The sequence below is a fragment of the Perca fluviatilis genome, chromosome 15 (assembly GCF_010015445.1).
Source record: "Perca fluviatilis chromosome 15, GENO_Pfluv_1.0, whole genome shotgun sequence".
Lineage (NCBI taxonomy): Eukaryota > Metazoa > Chordata > Actinopteri > Perciformes > Percidae > Perca > Perca fluviatilis.
In genome coordinates, this window is record NC_053126.1 from 29103848 (window position 1) to 29119280 (window position 15433).

Below are 15433 nucleotides of genomic sequence, written 5' to 3' on the forward strand. Positions count from 1 at the left end.
TGGAGACGGTAAAGCTCCTTCTTACTCGAACAGGTAAAAAGGTAATGCTTCCTCCAACACAACAAAACAAGAAGTCAGGCAGCTCAAACGAGCGAGCTGGCCGTATAACTGCAAAGACGACCGTAAGGGCAAAAGTCGGATCAGAGAAAGAAGGATAGGGAACCGAACAGAACATTATCAAAAGAGTAAAAGACCATTCATTTTAAACAATTACACAAATACTTTGTTTTAAGTTATAAGTTTTACTTTTGAGATGACATTTTTTGCTTCAGTGAGTTTTTTTTTCTCTCAAATTATAATAAATAAATAATAAATTCCTATTTTCGTATTTTGATACTGATGTTTTGTTCTTTGTTATACTGGCACTAATCTAATTCCATACCCTGCCCCTTGCTACAATTGCCTCGGATTATCATTTTAGTTGGTAAAATATCTGTGTATTAGGCCTATTTATTAGGCTATAGCGAGTTTGACTTAATCATGTGATTTGTTATGGTAGTATGATTTCTTAATAGTGCGTGTAAACTGCGGGAGAAAAACATATATTATTATAAAATGTATTCTTTTTGTCAGAAGTACAGTAAATAAAAGGGGAGCAGAAAAAAAACACGGCCTATACAACCACTAAATAAGGGTCTGTCAGTCGCCCTTTTATGTTTTTTTTTTGTTTTAGATATGTACGTTAAACAACATAAAGCATAACATATAACGTTACATGTTAGCATTTTTTATTTTATTTAAATAAGTAAATGAGGTATGAACAAGTTCCATACCCCAAAGCGGGTACCTGGACCTTCCTCCACCCAATCCCACCCCACCCCACGCGCTGGTCTGCTGAAATGTGAGATGTGCCGACGCAGCACCGCTTTGAATGAAACACTCTTCGCCCACGAGCTGCTAGCATCCGCCGGGGACTTCATGCGGCTCTCCTTAACTCCCGCGGTCAGCCCGAGGGACTCCGAACTCCTTCAGGAAGAAACATGGCCAAAGTGAACAGCGGTGCCTCCGGTTGTCGTGCCATGGTGAAGGCAGGGAAGTACCTGTCGAGCCCGTCTTCGACGAGCCGGAATTCCGGCCAGCGTCAGCGGGAGATGTTCAGTCCACAGCTCCGAATGATGAGCGCTAACGCGGCCGGCACGGGAGGAAAAACCGCGGCTTTGGCCCAGCAGGAGCAGCTGGGCTATTTCTCCACTGCAGACAGACGTTTGCAGGCCAACCGGAATCTGATTTACCGGGACGTGAAGGCTTTTCTCAATGAAGTTGGTGGAAACCCTCGGGAGGCTCGGTACTGGCTGACTCAGTTCCAGAGGGCGACTTCGGCTCAGTCTACTGCCTTCGCTGTACTGGAGGTAAGTTAACGTTATGGCATGGTACGCTTGTATTAGCCTAAGTACACTTAATTAAGATCTTATCAAAACTTCTGTCTTAAATAAAATCCCAGGAACTTTGGTTTATTGGGATGAATATGCTAGCTACTCATTGACGTTTGGTAGTTAACTAAGTTATATTATATGGAAGCCCATTGTCGCCACTTAAAAGTGATAAATTGGGCCCTTCTAGTCTAAATATTACGAATTCATGTTCATTTTGAGGAAAAATAAATGATGTGCTTCTGTTTCAATGTTTTTGAAAGTGATAAAAATTGACTTTCTCAGTGATGGAAAGTATCAGAGGTAAAATATTTTTATCTGAATCGCATTAGAGTATCCTAAAATCCCCTTTTCGTAATCTTTCGTAAACAGTGAAACAAAGAAAATAACGCCACATTGGACCTCTAACTGTAACGTTAACTTTATTAAACACAAGATAGCTGACACTTCCAAAGCTGAATCAGGTTTCACACACAAATCAGTAGGGCTGGGCATCGTTCAAAATCTTTCGATCCGGTGCTAATTTCGATTGAGAATGAGGACATATGTCACGATTTGGGAGGTGTCTGATCAAGGGGGTAAGCTTTGCTTCAGAACTCGAGCCATCTTTGGCGACATTTTGTTGCTACCTGGCCATCACCTCCTGTTAGCATTCCGCTGACCGCCATTTTTTTTACATCACCTGACTGTGAAAAACTTTACATCTGAAGCGTTTAAAAACTCTATTTGTCCATTGTTTATTTCTAAAGAAACACAACATTGTATAAAAGGCTCCATTACCTTGTACCTCACGTTATGGCTCCGTAGCAGGCGTTTTTGTAAAAATAGGCTAACGATTGTGTCATAACCAAGTGACTTACTGTATAGTACAGGAGAAGCTCCTCGCAGGCAGTTTCGACTTATGTTAGGTTTAATTACTAATGTTAACTAGCATGTTAGTTAGCAATAATTAGCCTGTGCTTATGTTATCTCCTTACATATACCTACACTCTCCGTCTCTGTAAGATTGGGAATGATTGAGATTTCTCTTGGCACAGCTACCCGAAGACTTCCAATTTTCAGACACGTTGCTCACGTCACATTTACGTTGTCTCTGTCAGTTGGAGGCTGCGCAGTAAAGCTGGCCATCACCGGAAAAGTGCTTCTAATAGCCTTCACTGGTCTCCGTCCAGAGCAACGGGGTCTATTGGTCCATTTTATATATGTCAATGGTCTGAGCCCGTCCACCATTTTGGGAATGGAATCGGTTGCCAGGGGCAACCGTGTCAGAGCGACACAGACACGGAGCTGGAAAGACGGCTCAAGGAATTATCATTAAGGCGTTTTGTTCTCTTAATACATCCATGGTTTAAACAGAGAAATTATGAGCAAAAATTAAGAAGAAGGCAGCAAAAGAAAAAGGCCCTTACAGGGACAAACTGATAGGAACAACAATCTCTGAAACTGGTCCAGTATATTAATCAGTTAGTGTCCACTAAAAGTTCAGTTTTTGCCGCTGACAGACTCAGATTATTATTCTAAGTGTCTGACAACATTATGGAAAGGATCCCTACAGAGATAGACATTTTAGTTAAAGAGTAAGATCCTTTTAGTTTAACATGAAACAGCCCCGAAATCACCATCACCAAACTCCAGCAGACTCCATGTAAATAATCAGTACTTTGCTTTTGGAACCGAAATTTGACACTAACAAACTTTTAGAGAACTACTTAGTTTGAGACCGTGCTAACACTGTCCGTCTGTGTGCGCCTGTCTGTCTCCGTCTCTCCCAGGTGGACAGCTCAGTTTTCGCCAGCAGGGAGATGGTTCAGAGTCTGGCCTTCGGGCTCTCCTTCCTGCAGCGGATGGATATGAAGCCTGTGGTGGTGATGGGTCGGTCTGAGTACGAGCAGGCGGGGCCCACCGAGCCGGTGGCCTGGTCTCGCTGCACCCGAGGGCTGGTGGAGCGAAGCCAGCAGCTGACCGAGGCTCTGCAGCAGCACTCGGCCACCGTCCTGCCACTCTTCTCCGCTGAGTCCTTCCTCCTACTGCATGAAGCCCCGCGTGGGAGCAGGTGAGTGTTGAGACATACCGGGGGCACCAGGGGCACGTTCAATCTGAAAACGGTGTGTGCAATTTTTCTATGGTTTCCCGGTTATGATATGTTTCCTCATGATGGTTCGCAATGGGATTGGAGGTGTGTTTTCTCCTGTTTGCTTGGTGTGTCAGAAGTGTTACCCAATCAGCAGCATGTTTGTATGCTGCGTTCTAGGGCTGGGCAATATATCGATATTCTATCGACCTCAATATATATGAGGCTAGATATCATCTTACATTTTGGATATTGCAGTGTTTCCTTTAAGTTTTTTGTTTTTTTTAGCAGTGGGGCCAGGTCTGTCCGAACAACAACCCAGTTGTGATTGCACTGTATTTTTTTGAGGAACTATTGGGCACTTACTTACACTTACAACAGGTCTACACTTAGAACGGACTCACCACGCTGACGTTTTTGGTGGAGCTGTTCGTTTAATAGTCGACTCGGAAGAAAGCGAACATTTTGACAATAAACTACATCAACACAACAGTATGTGGAGTTATACTGGATGGGCCAAATAACCCATGAAAAGTTGTACTTGTTAAACTGCAATGTGAGCGGCAGCCACATTATGCATTATGTCGGCAGGATAATTTAAAAGGCAACCGCGACTACATTTTTCGTACAGCCCTATTTCTGATACTGTGGTGGCAGAAATTTTGCCATGATGGGCCGCCACTACAAAATCAACATAGAGGAAACATCGTATCGTAATATCGTGTTATGACACTGCTTGTCTTTTCCTGGTTTTAAAGGCTGCATTACAGTAAAGTGATGTCATTTTCGGAACTTACCTTAGCTGTTCTATTATTTGCCTTTACCCACTTATTCCTTGCATCAACATTATTGGTGATTATTCATCACAACTCATTGTTACTATTTTTTGCGAAAGCACCAATAGTCAACCGTATAAATATCGCTGCAAGTATCGACATCGATGTATTTGGTCAAAAGTATTGTGATATTTGATTTTCTCCATGTCGCCCAGCTCTACTGCGTTCCATTTACCACGGAGGCTGGAGCTGGGAAAGACATCGCACCAGACTTGACCGTATTCCAGAACAACAACAAAAAAACGTTATTTCACATTGGGGTTTGCTTCAGCCAGGTTAGCCACTGTTAGCAATACCAGTTGATGAACATATCATGCGGTATTTTTGCACATACAAACACTTTAGCAACGTGTCCACAGATAGAAGTTGGACAGTAATGTGTGTACGACTGATTTAAAGGTCCCACGGCATGAAAATGTCACTTTATGAGTTTTTTTAACATTAATATACGTTCCCCCAGCCTGCCTATGGTCCCCCAGTGGCTAGAAATGGAGATAGATGTAAACCGAGCCCTGGGTATCCTGCTCTGCCTTTGAGAAAATGAAAGCGCAGATGGGCCGATCTGGAATCTTCTCTTTATGAGGTCATAAGGGGAAAGGTTACCTCCCCTTTCTCTGCTCTGCCCACCCAGAGAATTTGGCCCACCCATGAGAGAGAGAGAGACATCATGGCTTTCAAACCAGCAAAGTGTCTTAAAGGTTTAAAGGTGGTTGGTCAAGGCCACACCCCCACCCTCCACCTTGCCCCCCCCTCTCTCCTCCTCAAAAGCTACAGACACAGAAATGGCAAATATAAAAGCTCTAACTGGCTCTAGTGGCTGTAATTCTGCACCAAGGCTGAATTTCAGGAAAGAGACTTCAGATACAGTATTATGGACCACTAAGGTCTATATAAAAGAGACTTCAGATACAGTATTAGGGACCAATAAGGTCTATATAAAAGAGACTTCAGATACAGTATTAGGGACCAATAAGGTCTATATAAAAGAGACTTCAGATACAGTATTAGGGACCACTAAGGTCTATATTAAAGAGACTTCAGATACAGTATTAGGGACCACTAAGGTCTATATAAAAGAGACTTCAGATACAGTATTAGGGACCAATAAGGTCTATATAAAAGAGACTTCAGATACAGTATTAGGGACCACTAAGGTCTATATAAAAGAGACTTCAGATACAGTATTAGGGGACCACTAAGGTCTATATAAAAGAGACTTCAGATACAGTATTAGGGGACCACTAAGGTCTATATAAAAGAGACTTCAGATACAGTATTAGGGGAACACGGACTAAGTAAGTAAGTGATTTGGCTTTATGGACTTTCATGCTTAATAATAAGATACATATGTTGAAACTTTGCAAAACATATGCTAAAATGATCACATAAGCCCACATAGAATACAGCGTATATAAGCATAAAACCTGGAATGTATCCAGCCAATCATCGATGGTTAAAACATCATCACCATCACCCCCCCACCAATTTATATGGACGACTTATCATCAGCTGTCACATTATGAGCGTTAGGGTTAACCCTATGACACTTTGATGAGAGAACAAAACTTGTCTGTTAGATATGTCGTTTAGTACCTGGCTCTGTGAAATTGAATGGGAGTGAATAAGCCCTACTGGTTTGGCTGTATAAAGACCTAGCTAATTTTAGTTGTGGTGTGTGTGCCTAAAAACACCGTTTAAAGCTGTTTAACAACCCATCATTATTATTTTGTTATTATTAGAAAGTTATTGGAAAACCTAAAAGGTCTGCAAAAGTAAATCACAGCGGACAGACTGGCGTTTTGACGGCCACATCTGTTCTTTCCCTAACGTGACACTTGTTTTCCTTCTAAGGAGCCGACGATCCACTCAACTCATGGTACGATTCACGAATGCAACACAAGCTTACAGAGCAGGACTTGAACGTACCATGAAGTCCCGTCTCCGTTGTTGTTGTGTCGTGTTGGAATCCTTTCCAGTGAAATACAGCCACATGTTAAGACCGTTTAGCTGTCGACATTTTAACTATGTTTAAGCCAGCTACTAGGTAGTCTATATCCACGACGTTCCACTTCCGGGATTGCTCCGGTGCTCTTTCCGCCCGTATGTCCGTCCCCTTCCTATTTCTTTGTGTCGGCGTTCTAAACTCCGGTGGATTTCTGAGGACTATGGTTTAACTGCTCCTCAGATCTCTGCAGGGTAAATCCAGACAGCTAGCTAGACTATCTGTCTAAAGCCCTATTCGCACGGGATAAGTATTACCTGGTGACCTCCAGTCATTTGTAATAATCGCGGAGGTTGTCTGTGATCTTAATCCCGTGCGAATCGGTCATGTCTGTAATTTGTAAAGTAATAATTCCCCCGCAAATGACCTACCATATTTCGCCGAAAACGGAGGTCCTGTGATAATATTAGTCCCGTGCGAATCGGCATCTCTGTGATTTGGGGTCTAACTGCGCGGGCGTTGTCAATTATAAATGAAAAGTTTTGACATCATATCCGGGGATAATGTCTGTAAATTTGAGTAAAATACAGACTTCAGTTATCCCGTGTGAATGCCGCAGACGAAATACAGATGTGTGGGGGTAATTTATAAACTACAAGAGGTCCCCAGGTAATACTTATCCCGTGCGAATAGGGCTTAAAACAACTTTTGAACGGCATTAACGTTCCACCAAAACAAGTTCCTCCCGAGGCTATTTTGCGAGGCATTCGTTTCGCGTGCCGTCGTAGCCAGCCGTGACGATTGTGATTGGTTTTTTAAAGCAGTGTTTCTTAACGATCACGCGTTCAGGACGTTCAGAAGATGATGGGGGCGTTGGAAGCAATATTTTGGAAAGGGGGCGCTTGAGGTGCCCCTTTGGGGGGCGTTTGTTTGAAAGCTAGTTTAAACCAAAGATTCACAATAACAATACATGTTTACACTTAAACTACTTGCAAAAAACTGTTTTCTGCAACATTAAAACCTGCCAGTTCACGGCACTGCAAATGGACGAGACGGTGTATCATTGTTTGGCGCGCTCCGTTGCCTTCATGGAAACGTGACGACGCCGAGCATCGTCTTAAATGAGATCCCGTATTTCAGTGTGAAGCTGCGTTCAGAAAAAAATAGCAATCGCCGCAGGGTGGTGCGCCGTACCTGTTGTATTCTTTATTATTATTATTAAATTATAGTCACCTTCAAAAGGTGCTGAGGTTCACACCATGCAGCAGGCCTTTTGATAATACCTAATTATAGTTTGAATGTTACATATCTAGTAGTTCTGATTGGCTGCTGTTATTTAATTTGAATGTCAAATGGTTGCATTTAAAAAAAAAAAACCGTAAATATTGCTATTCACATGGCTTTTTTGATACCTGGGAAACTAATACATGTGTTGTTTGTTATTCAATGATTTGATTTATTGATTATTTTTTATAACAATAGTAACAACAATAATAGGCCTATATTAGGGCGTAATCATTAATATTCGGGGCAATTAGCCTACATAATATTTGATGGGGGGGCGTTAGGGACCTGGATAATGGATAGGGGGGCGCTGGCACAAAAAAGGTTGAGAACCACTGTTTAAAAATTGCACCGCAATTCTTCTTTTTTTTTTTTTTATTCTTTCACCGCTTCCTTCCCATCCTTTCATGGTTTCTCTTCATCCTGACCTTCTTTCCCATCCTTTTTTGAACCTCTTCTGTTTTCATCCTCTTCCCCTTTTTCATCTCCCCCACAGTGCTCCACCCTCCATTGCCGTGGACACCAGCCTCCTCCAGTGGAGTCTGAACTGCGGGACCATCCCACTGGTCTGTCCGGTGGGGCGGGACGGGCGAGGTTGCTCGGTAATGCTGGACCCGACGGATGTGACGGCAGCTATCGCCCGAGCTCTGCAACCCCACAAAGTCATGTTCCTGAACAACTCGGGAGGCCTCCGCAGCCAAGAAAACAAGGCACGGCAGTTGGCGTTGGCTCTGACTCGGTTTCCATAGACATAGAAGATACAGGGATGCAAGCAACTCGCTTTTTTCTGGGCGAATGTTGCTTTTTCCACGCCAATTTGGGCGACTTGTGTGAATCGTCCAGATCCAAAGAGTAGTATATTTTTAGGTTTTGTTTTTCAAATGATATGCTAAACTCATATATATATATATATATATATATATATATATATATATATATATATATATATATATACATACATACATACATTTCAACATAGGCAATAAAAAAAAAACTTATTTACCAGCAAACTTACATTGCATTACAACTACATTATTCTTAATTCTTGTTTTTTTTTTTACTGCACCAACTTGTAATAATTGGGTGCTAAAGTTATACCCCATATGCATATATTACTATATAGGTACATTTAACAAAAACTCCATAAAAATATAACCAAATTGCTCTTTACCAATAGCATTTTTGTTGTACTGTTCCATATATTTAATAGATAGAATCTTCTGTTTATCTAAGCACATAAGGCCTTTGTCAATATATGTGTAATATAATGTATTACATTGTCACATTTAGTTTTTTCCCCCCAGCTCTCTCTTTTTCACCATACATGTGTTTGAATCCCCGATATACAGGGCCACACGGAATCTGCAGATTTTAAACCAATAAAATAAAAAAAACCTCAGAATGTTAACGCATGTTCATCCCAAGCCAAAAAACTGTCCGCTAAATTCTGCAGATTCTGTTTGGGTCTGCTGATATATATAGATAGTGTGTGTGTGTGTGTACCAGGTTCGTCAGACATTGTGTGATACCGTGTGTATATAAAAGGTGTCGTACAACTTCTCCTGAACACTTTGCATTTGTGCCACAGGTGCTGGACACGGTGTCGTTGCCTAGCGACCTGCCCAGTCTGTCCACGGCGGCGTGGCTGAGCGGCGCAGAGCGGCGCAGAGTGACGGCCATAGCCCGACTCCTCAACCAGCTGCTGACGGAGTCGTCCGCCGTGATCACCTCGGCGGACACGCTGCTGACCGAGCTGTTCAGCCACAGAGGCGAGAACGCCGACTCACTCGCTGACTACGTTTACATGCACAGAATATTCCGGGTGTTTCACAACAAGGGCCTTTTTTCAAGACGATATTCTGACTAAGCTGTTTTACACGGCTAATGAAGATGCAGCCGTGCAAAATAGGATTTAGTTTCGAAATAGGATTTAGTTTCAAAATGTTCCACCGGTTGCCGACGTGTTCTAACCGTGCGAACACAGCCTCCCTCTTTCATTCCCGTCTGTCTTGACAAGGTCGGCGTTGCGATGTTTGCGATATCCACGAGCCTATTGATATCCAAGTCTTTCATGTTTAGAAGTAGCTGTGTTTCTCCTTCTTTTCTTTTGTGCGTGCATCCCTACCGCGGCCGTGCCAACTGTTGCCTGGCTGGTTTGTGTACAACAGCCATAGCGATGCACAGAGCTGACCGTATGCCGTAAACGGGCTAGGTGCTGTAAACTGCCGTAAAAATCCAGATTGAGAAGCATATTCCAAATGCGCTATATACATAGTCTAAAGAATGCCTATAAAACCCCCAAATACTGGCATATCCCACTAGTCTTAATTGGAAAATGCAAAAAAAAAAAAAGTTCTTATTCGGAATATGCTGTTTACTTGACCTGTATCAAATTAAGAATATTGTGTGTGCATGTAAACTTACTCACTGACTTTCCCCCAAATGTAGACACATGCATGGAGAGCTGTCTATTTTGAGCTGTAACCCAAGAGGGACGGAGGGACGGAGGGAGGGAGGGACGGAGGGAGGGAGGGAGGGAGTGTAGTTATGACCACCCAAAAATGATTAACATGACTTTATATCTAACTACCATTTCTGTACCTGCTTGTTCTTTCTGTCCGTATTTCTGGCTCAGGGTCGGGGACACTCTTTAAAAATGGAGACCCGATACATCGGTAAATACTTCACGTCACACGTACACACAAGCACACACGAGTAATCTGACCTGTAACCCTAAAGTCGTAAAAAGTACGAGAACACACACTGCATTTGACTGATCTACTGGATTTAGAGAAATGTGTGTGTGTGTGTGTGTGTGTGTGTGTGTGTGTGTGTGTGTGTGTGTGTGTGTGTGTGTGTGTGTGTGTGTGTGTGTGTGTGTGTGTGTGTGTGTGTGTGTGTGTGTGTGTGTGTGTGTGTGTGTGTGTGTGTGTGTGTGTGTGTGTGTGTAGGTACAGCTCTCTGGATGGGATTGATGTAGACCGTCTGCTGGCTCTCATCAATAAGTCGTTTGATAAAACTCTGAGGAAAGACTACGTCGACTCCCTGAAAGGACGACTGCACTCCATCTACCTCTCTGAAGGGTGTGTGCAAATAAAAATGGCCACCAGATCACTGTTAGCAGGGTTCAACGTTAAATACAAATTGTTTTTCTATTTAGCGGTTATCAAACAACAAAGACTCAAGTAAATAGTTATATTTGGTCTTTATTTAAAATGTATAATGGTCAATGATGTGTAGGGATTTTCAACAGGCCTTAAATGTATGTATATGGTATTTGAAAAAAATGTTTTATGTTCAAACAGTAGTTAGTAATATAATCTGCATCCCATCGTCCTTTAGTAAACAAAGGCCTGTGTGTGTATGTTTGTGAAATATAATTTCTCCTGAACATGCTGTATCCGTCTGTCGCCTCCAGCTACAGCGCGGCAGCCATCGTCACCATGGAGCCGGTGAACAGCGGCACCCCCTACCTCGACAAGTTTGTGGTGAGCAGCAGCAAGCAGGGCCAGGGCACCAGCCACATCCTGTGGGAGTGTGTCAGACAGGACCTGGGCAAACTGTTCTGGAGGTCCAGAGCCACCAATAGGATCAACCCCTGGTAAGAGACGGTGAACTTCCCGCAGGCCTCCTCATACTTGCCATCCTGGTAAAGCAGACAGCCCATATTGTAGGCGTAGTCTGGGTCATCCTGGGGTAGCTGCTCCAGCACTGACTACGCGCACACGCATACACACTAGAGGATGGATACCCGAACCGAGCCCGTCTGTCCAGGCCGGGTTCGGACAGATACTTAGAAATGATGTTCGGGTTCGGGTCGGGCTCGGTCACATCAGCGCGATAAGGCGTTGAACATTTTAAATTTCAAAAAAGCTTATTACGTAGGTGCGCGCCTGTGTTAACGTGTGCTTGTTGCCCCGTGTGTGCGCTGATGCGCTCATCTGTTGACATTTCCGAAGGCCTTCCTACAGTTGCTTAATTAAAGCGGGCTTTCCTCACAAACAAACGTACACGTGTCATTAGTATGAGAAAAAAAAAAGAGATTTTAACTGTCGGGCTTGGACATAAATATCTTAATGCCTGTCGGACGCGGGCCAGGCTCGGACAGAAAAATGCGGCCCGATCCGCACTCTAATACACCGGCAGCATGCACGCACGCGCGTGCGCGCGTCGAAGTATCTGCAGCTTCTGAGTGCCGAGTCCGAGTCATCCACAGTGTTTACCTTCATTACATTGCGTGCAAATGACACCACAGAATAAGCACATGCACTTTTACACACCTCAGACGGGTCGGTTTTTACTCGGCTCGTCTGATTACAGTGGCTCATCAGTCCTGTGTGTCCTTTTCCAACTTTCTTAAAGCAAAAGTGCCAAAAGTTTTACGCTTCAAATGTTGCTGTGTCACATTTTACAAAATGATGTGAACGTTTGCAATGTGAGACAGTATAATTAAGACTGAAATAGAATCTGATTGAAACCGGGCCCGCGGGAAGTGCGCCGGGCTTTGAAGCCAATTTAACAAAGCGGCCAGACAGGGGAACTACAACTCCTGGACCGTCAGGTGATGCCATGGGGCTCAAAAATAAGATTTTTTTTTTCTTTTTTCCCCATAGACTTGCTTGGCAAAATACATGACTGTAAATCAGTAGTGTTGGGGATTTCCTCCTTTGTGCCCCCATTTGAGACAATGTGTCTGACTCCAATAAAAGACCTATATATCCCCGCGCGTTCGCAATTGGTATTACTTTGATCCTAAGCACGAGCCAAATAAGACAATAAGATGAAGTCAAATACATTCGTTTAATCAGTCAAGCATCGGAGTTACAATACACAGATCTGTGGGATCACAAATCACGCATAGACTAAGTTTCCCTAGCAACAGACAAAAAGACGGAGCCGGCCCACGTATCTTGTGAGCCCCGATCTACCCTTCCCCTCATCTCTTATACTTTCTTTCTCGGGGCCCCTTCTTCTTCTCCAGCACAGGGACTGTTCTCTTCACGCAACAGCCGCCAGGGTGGGGCCCACTGTGTTATGTCTCGTCCTCATTTGCTCTCACGCGAAGCGGTACATCCTGTTCCTGTTTCACTTGACTCATGACCTTTAACTACGCACTAAGCACACAACTCTGTGCAATAAGCATACACCAAAACACACTTGGTCTCATATGGAAACCTTTTACATTCTTATTCTAGTAGATACTAAGGGTGACCCCAAATAGTGGAATATTCAATGCTTCGATCGAAGGAGCGTGATTCGACTGGCAAAGTCGAATCTTCGCAAAGGCGTAAAGTCCCAGTTTAGACCAAAGATACGAGACGAGTGTAAACTTGCAGCTACTTGCAAACGCGCCACACATAAACACTGGCGCACACACCAGACGCCAAACGTCACTTCTGTTTACTGATAGCTAGCGTTTACCTCAGGCTAATTACAAGCTAGTAAGTGGCGATTTTTGGCAGCCAGCCTTCCAAAAGAAAGCACGATGAAATAAAATGTTAAGCGATCATTAACCGTTGACCGAAAAGCAGGAAACGGAGTCTCAGCTCACCGTGTCCGGGAGGCTCTGACACACTTTCCGCGCTCCATGTCGGCCGACAGCTGTAGGCTTGTACCGGTGTTGATGTTCTGTGGATTGTCGTGGACACACGCAGCCACTTTCCTGAAACCGCTTTCGGGAACGACTGTGGGAAAGTCCACAGCGGCCCGCGGCGTGTATGTCCCAGCCTGTCTCCAGCGCCTCCAGCTGCAGTTTTTCAGCTGTGTGCCTGCCTGCTGTACTCTCGGACGGCCGATTTATCTCGCCGGTCCTCATCGATATAGTTTCATGTGTCACGTAGCTCTCCACACGCAGAAAAAAAGAGGAGCTTAAAACGCAACTTGCTGGTTCAAAGTTAGGACTAGCAAGTAGGGCTGCACGATTATGGCCAATATGACAATCACGATTATTTTGATCAATATTGAGATCACGATTAATTACCACGATTATTTGTTGATTTTTAACCAAAACAAATTTTGTCACATAGGCTAATTACAACTGCTTTTACATCTATATTGTGCTACATTCCTCCTTTATTGAAGGATACTGTGAAGGAGCCATTTCAGCTGTTGTGCGACCGCTTTCCACACATACACGTTACCCGTAAGGTATCTACCGGACGAATTTTCGATTTCGGTGTCTCATTACACTGCTACTTACATGTCTGCGTTGCGCTCTGATGCTCCGAAACCCGCGTTACAAGCAACATAAACATCGCTGCATGTCACGCTAGTAAACACTAATAACACGTTACACAGCAGGTAACGTTAGCCTACCTTTAGCCACAGTAGTAACTGGATTAAACACGGCTAAAATGCTGACAGCTAAACGGTGTAGTGTGACAGGATTCCAACAGCGGGACGTCCAACAGTCTGCTGCTAAAGCTATGAGCTAAAAGACTCAAACTAGCACTATGGTCACTGCTGTTGTCTGAAAAACAACACAGACGGGACAAAATGTTGCGTTTACTGGTAAACTGGTAAACATCGTGACCGACTTATAATGACCGACTGCTACCTGTTGTGGAATTTTCCTCACGTTACTCTGTCCTCTGTGACTGTCTACATCTAGAAACTAAGCTGCGCGGTACGGGGAACAACTCTGATTGGCTCATGGAGGCACGCGATCAGACAGTGGTTTATGGAGCGCTAGATTGGCTTTGCAAAAACTTTGATAAGGAGCGTTCTATGAACGGAATGACGCACTTTAAATATCGCTCGATCACGCAAAATCGTGATCGTGATTAAAATTCGATTAACTGTGTAGCCCTACTAGCAAGTTAATTAGCAGTTAAGAAATAGATTGTATAGCCTGTTTACATTTTCATTATGCAAAAGACATTTTTTTAAAACTGTATTTTTAATATTGGTTTAACTGATCATATTTGGCTAATCGGTCAAAAATCCTATTGTCGGTTAACTGTTAATCCCACCTTACCTTGCGTTGCTGCACATACAAGGTAGCAGGTGTGTTGTGAGACACATGGCCCGAGGCCCAAGACCTACCTACTTTGCATTTGTGGTTTTGCTATTACAATAGGGCCCTTGGTCTAGCTACAGAATTCAAAACAAAGTGACATTTGACGTGTGATCTTTCTCTCTCTCTCTTTCTCTCTCGGTCTGTCCAGGTACTTTAAACATTGCGATGGCAGCTTTGTGAATGGGGCGTGGACTGTCTTCTGGTTCGGTCTGACAGACATTAGAGATTCCTACGAGCTGGTAGAGTATGCCAAGGACCTCCCGGACTCTTTCCACGCCTGCGCGCCTCCCACCTCCCCCGCCGGATCCTGAACCTCCCTCCTCCCGGCGGCGGTGGCGGCGGCTGCTGCTGCCTCGTGTAGCCCTTCAACTCCGCTTACGGATATTGTTTACACTTTTTTTCTTTGCAATGACTGGACTTTCCTTATACCTTGAAACTTGAAAACCAAAGCTCCAGTGAGAATGTCATACATGCAGGGTTAGGGTCAGGGTTTTAGACAAGCTATAAATCACCCCTCTATCTTTAAAGTTATAGTTAGCTCAAAGTGCGATTAGAGCGGAGGGTTTCAGAGGCAAGCTCACGTTGCTAAGAAACACACGCCATGTACACGCTACGGTTTCTCTATTTTAAAAGGCAACTTTTGCGCTCTATTTTTGCAAATGTTTTTTATCCAGACAAAACTAATGTTTTTAACCCGAAATGGACAAATCTTATGGACCGGGGAAACCGAGCTTAAATATAATTACATAAGAAGTACTGTATGCCCTCACAAACACAGTCGGTCCGGTTTTTGAGATCAGTTATTTTGAATGCCAATTAAGTGTTTAATACAGGTGTTATTAAAGGGGCACTCAAAAAAAAAAAAAACTGTTGTTTGGTATTTTCTGTTACTCTGTAGAGTTATTATTTAAT

The 15433-nt window shown here is 43.5% G+C and overlaps 1 protein-coding gene across 1 annotated transcript; it reads left to right on the forward strand.

The window, feature by feature from the left end:
- The first annotated feature begins 816 nt into the window (after positions 1-816).
- nags (N-acetylglutamate synthase) lies at positions 817-15169 on the forward strand. The gene is made up of 8 exons (XM_039825913.1): positions 817-1349; positions 3143-3423; positions 8000-8213; positions 9092-9272; positions 10139-10178; positions 10455-10586; positions 10922-11104; positions 14670-15169. Exons 1-8 carry the CDS (start codon positions 981-983, stop codon positions 14830-14832), a joined length of 1563 nt encoding a protein of 520 aa, XP_039681847.1. The 5' UTR covers positions 817-980; the 3' UTR covers positions 14833-15169.
- Positions 15170-15433: the final 264 nt, after the last annotated feature.

Excerpts from the sequence above, each read along its gene's own strand:
- nags (XM_039825913.1), top strand. The coding sequence starts at position 981 with ATGGCCAAAGTGAACAGCGGTGCCTCCGGTTGTCGTGCCATGGTGAAG. Across the intron at positions 3,424-7,999 it reads GAAGCCCCGCGTGGGAGCAG|TGCTCCACCCTCCATTGCCG; the intron begins GTGAGTGTTGAG and ends TCTCCCCCACAG. Across the intron at positions 8,214-9,091 it reads TCCGCAGCCAAGAAAACAAG|GTGCTGGACACGGTGTCGTT; the intron begins GCACGGCAGTTG and ends TTTGTGCCACAG.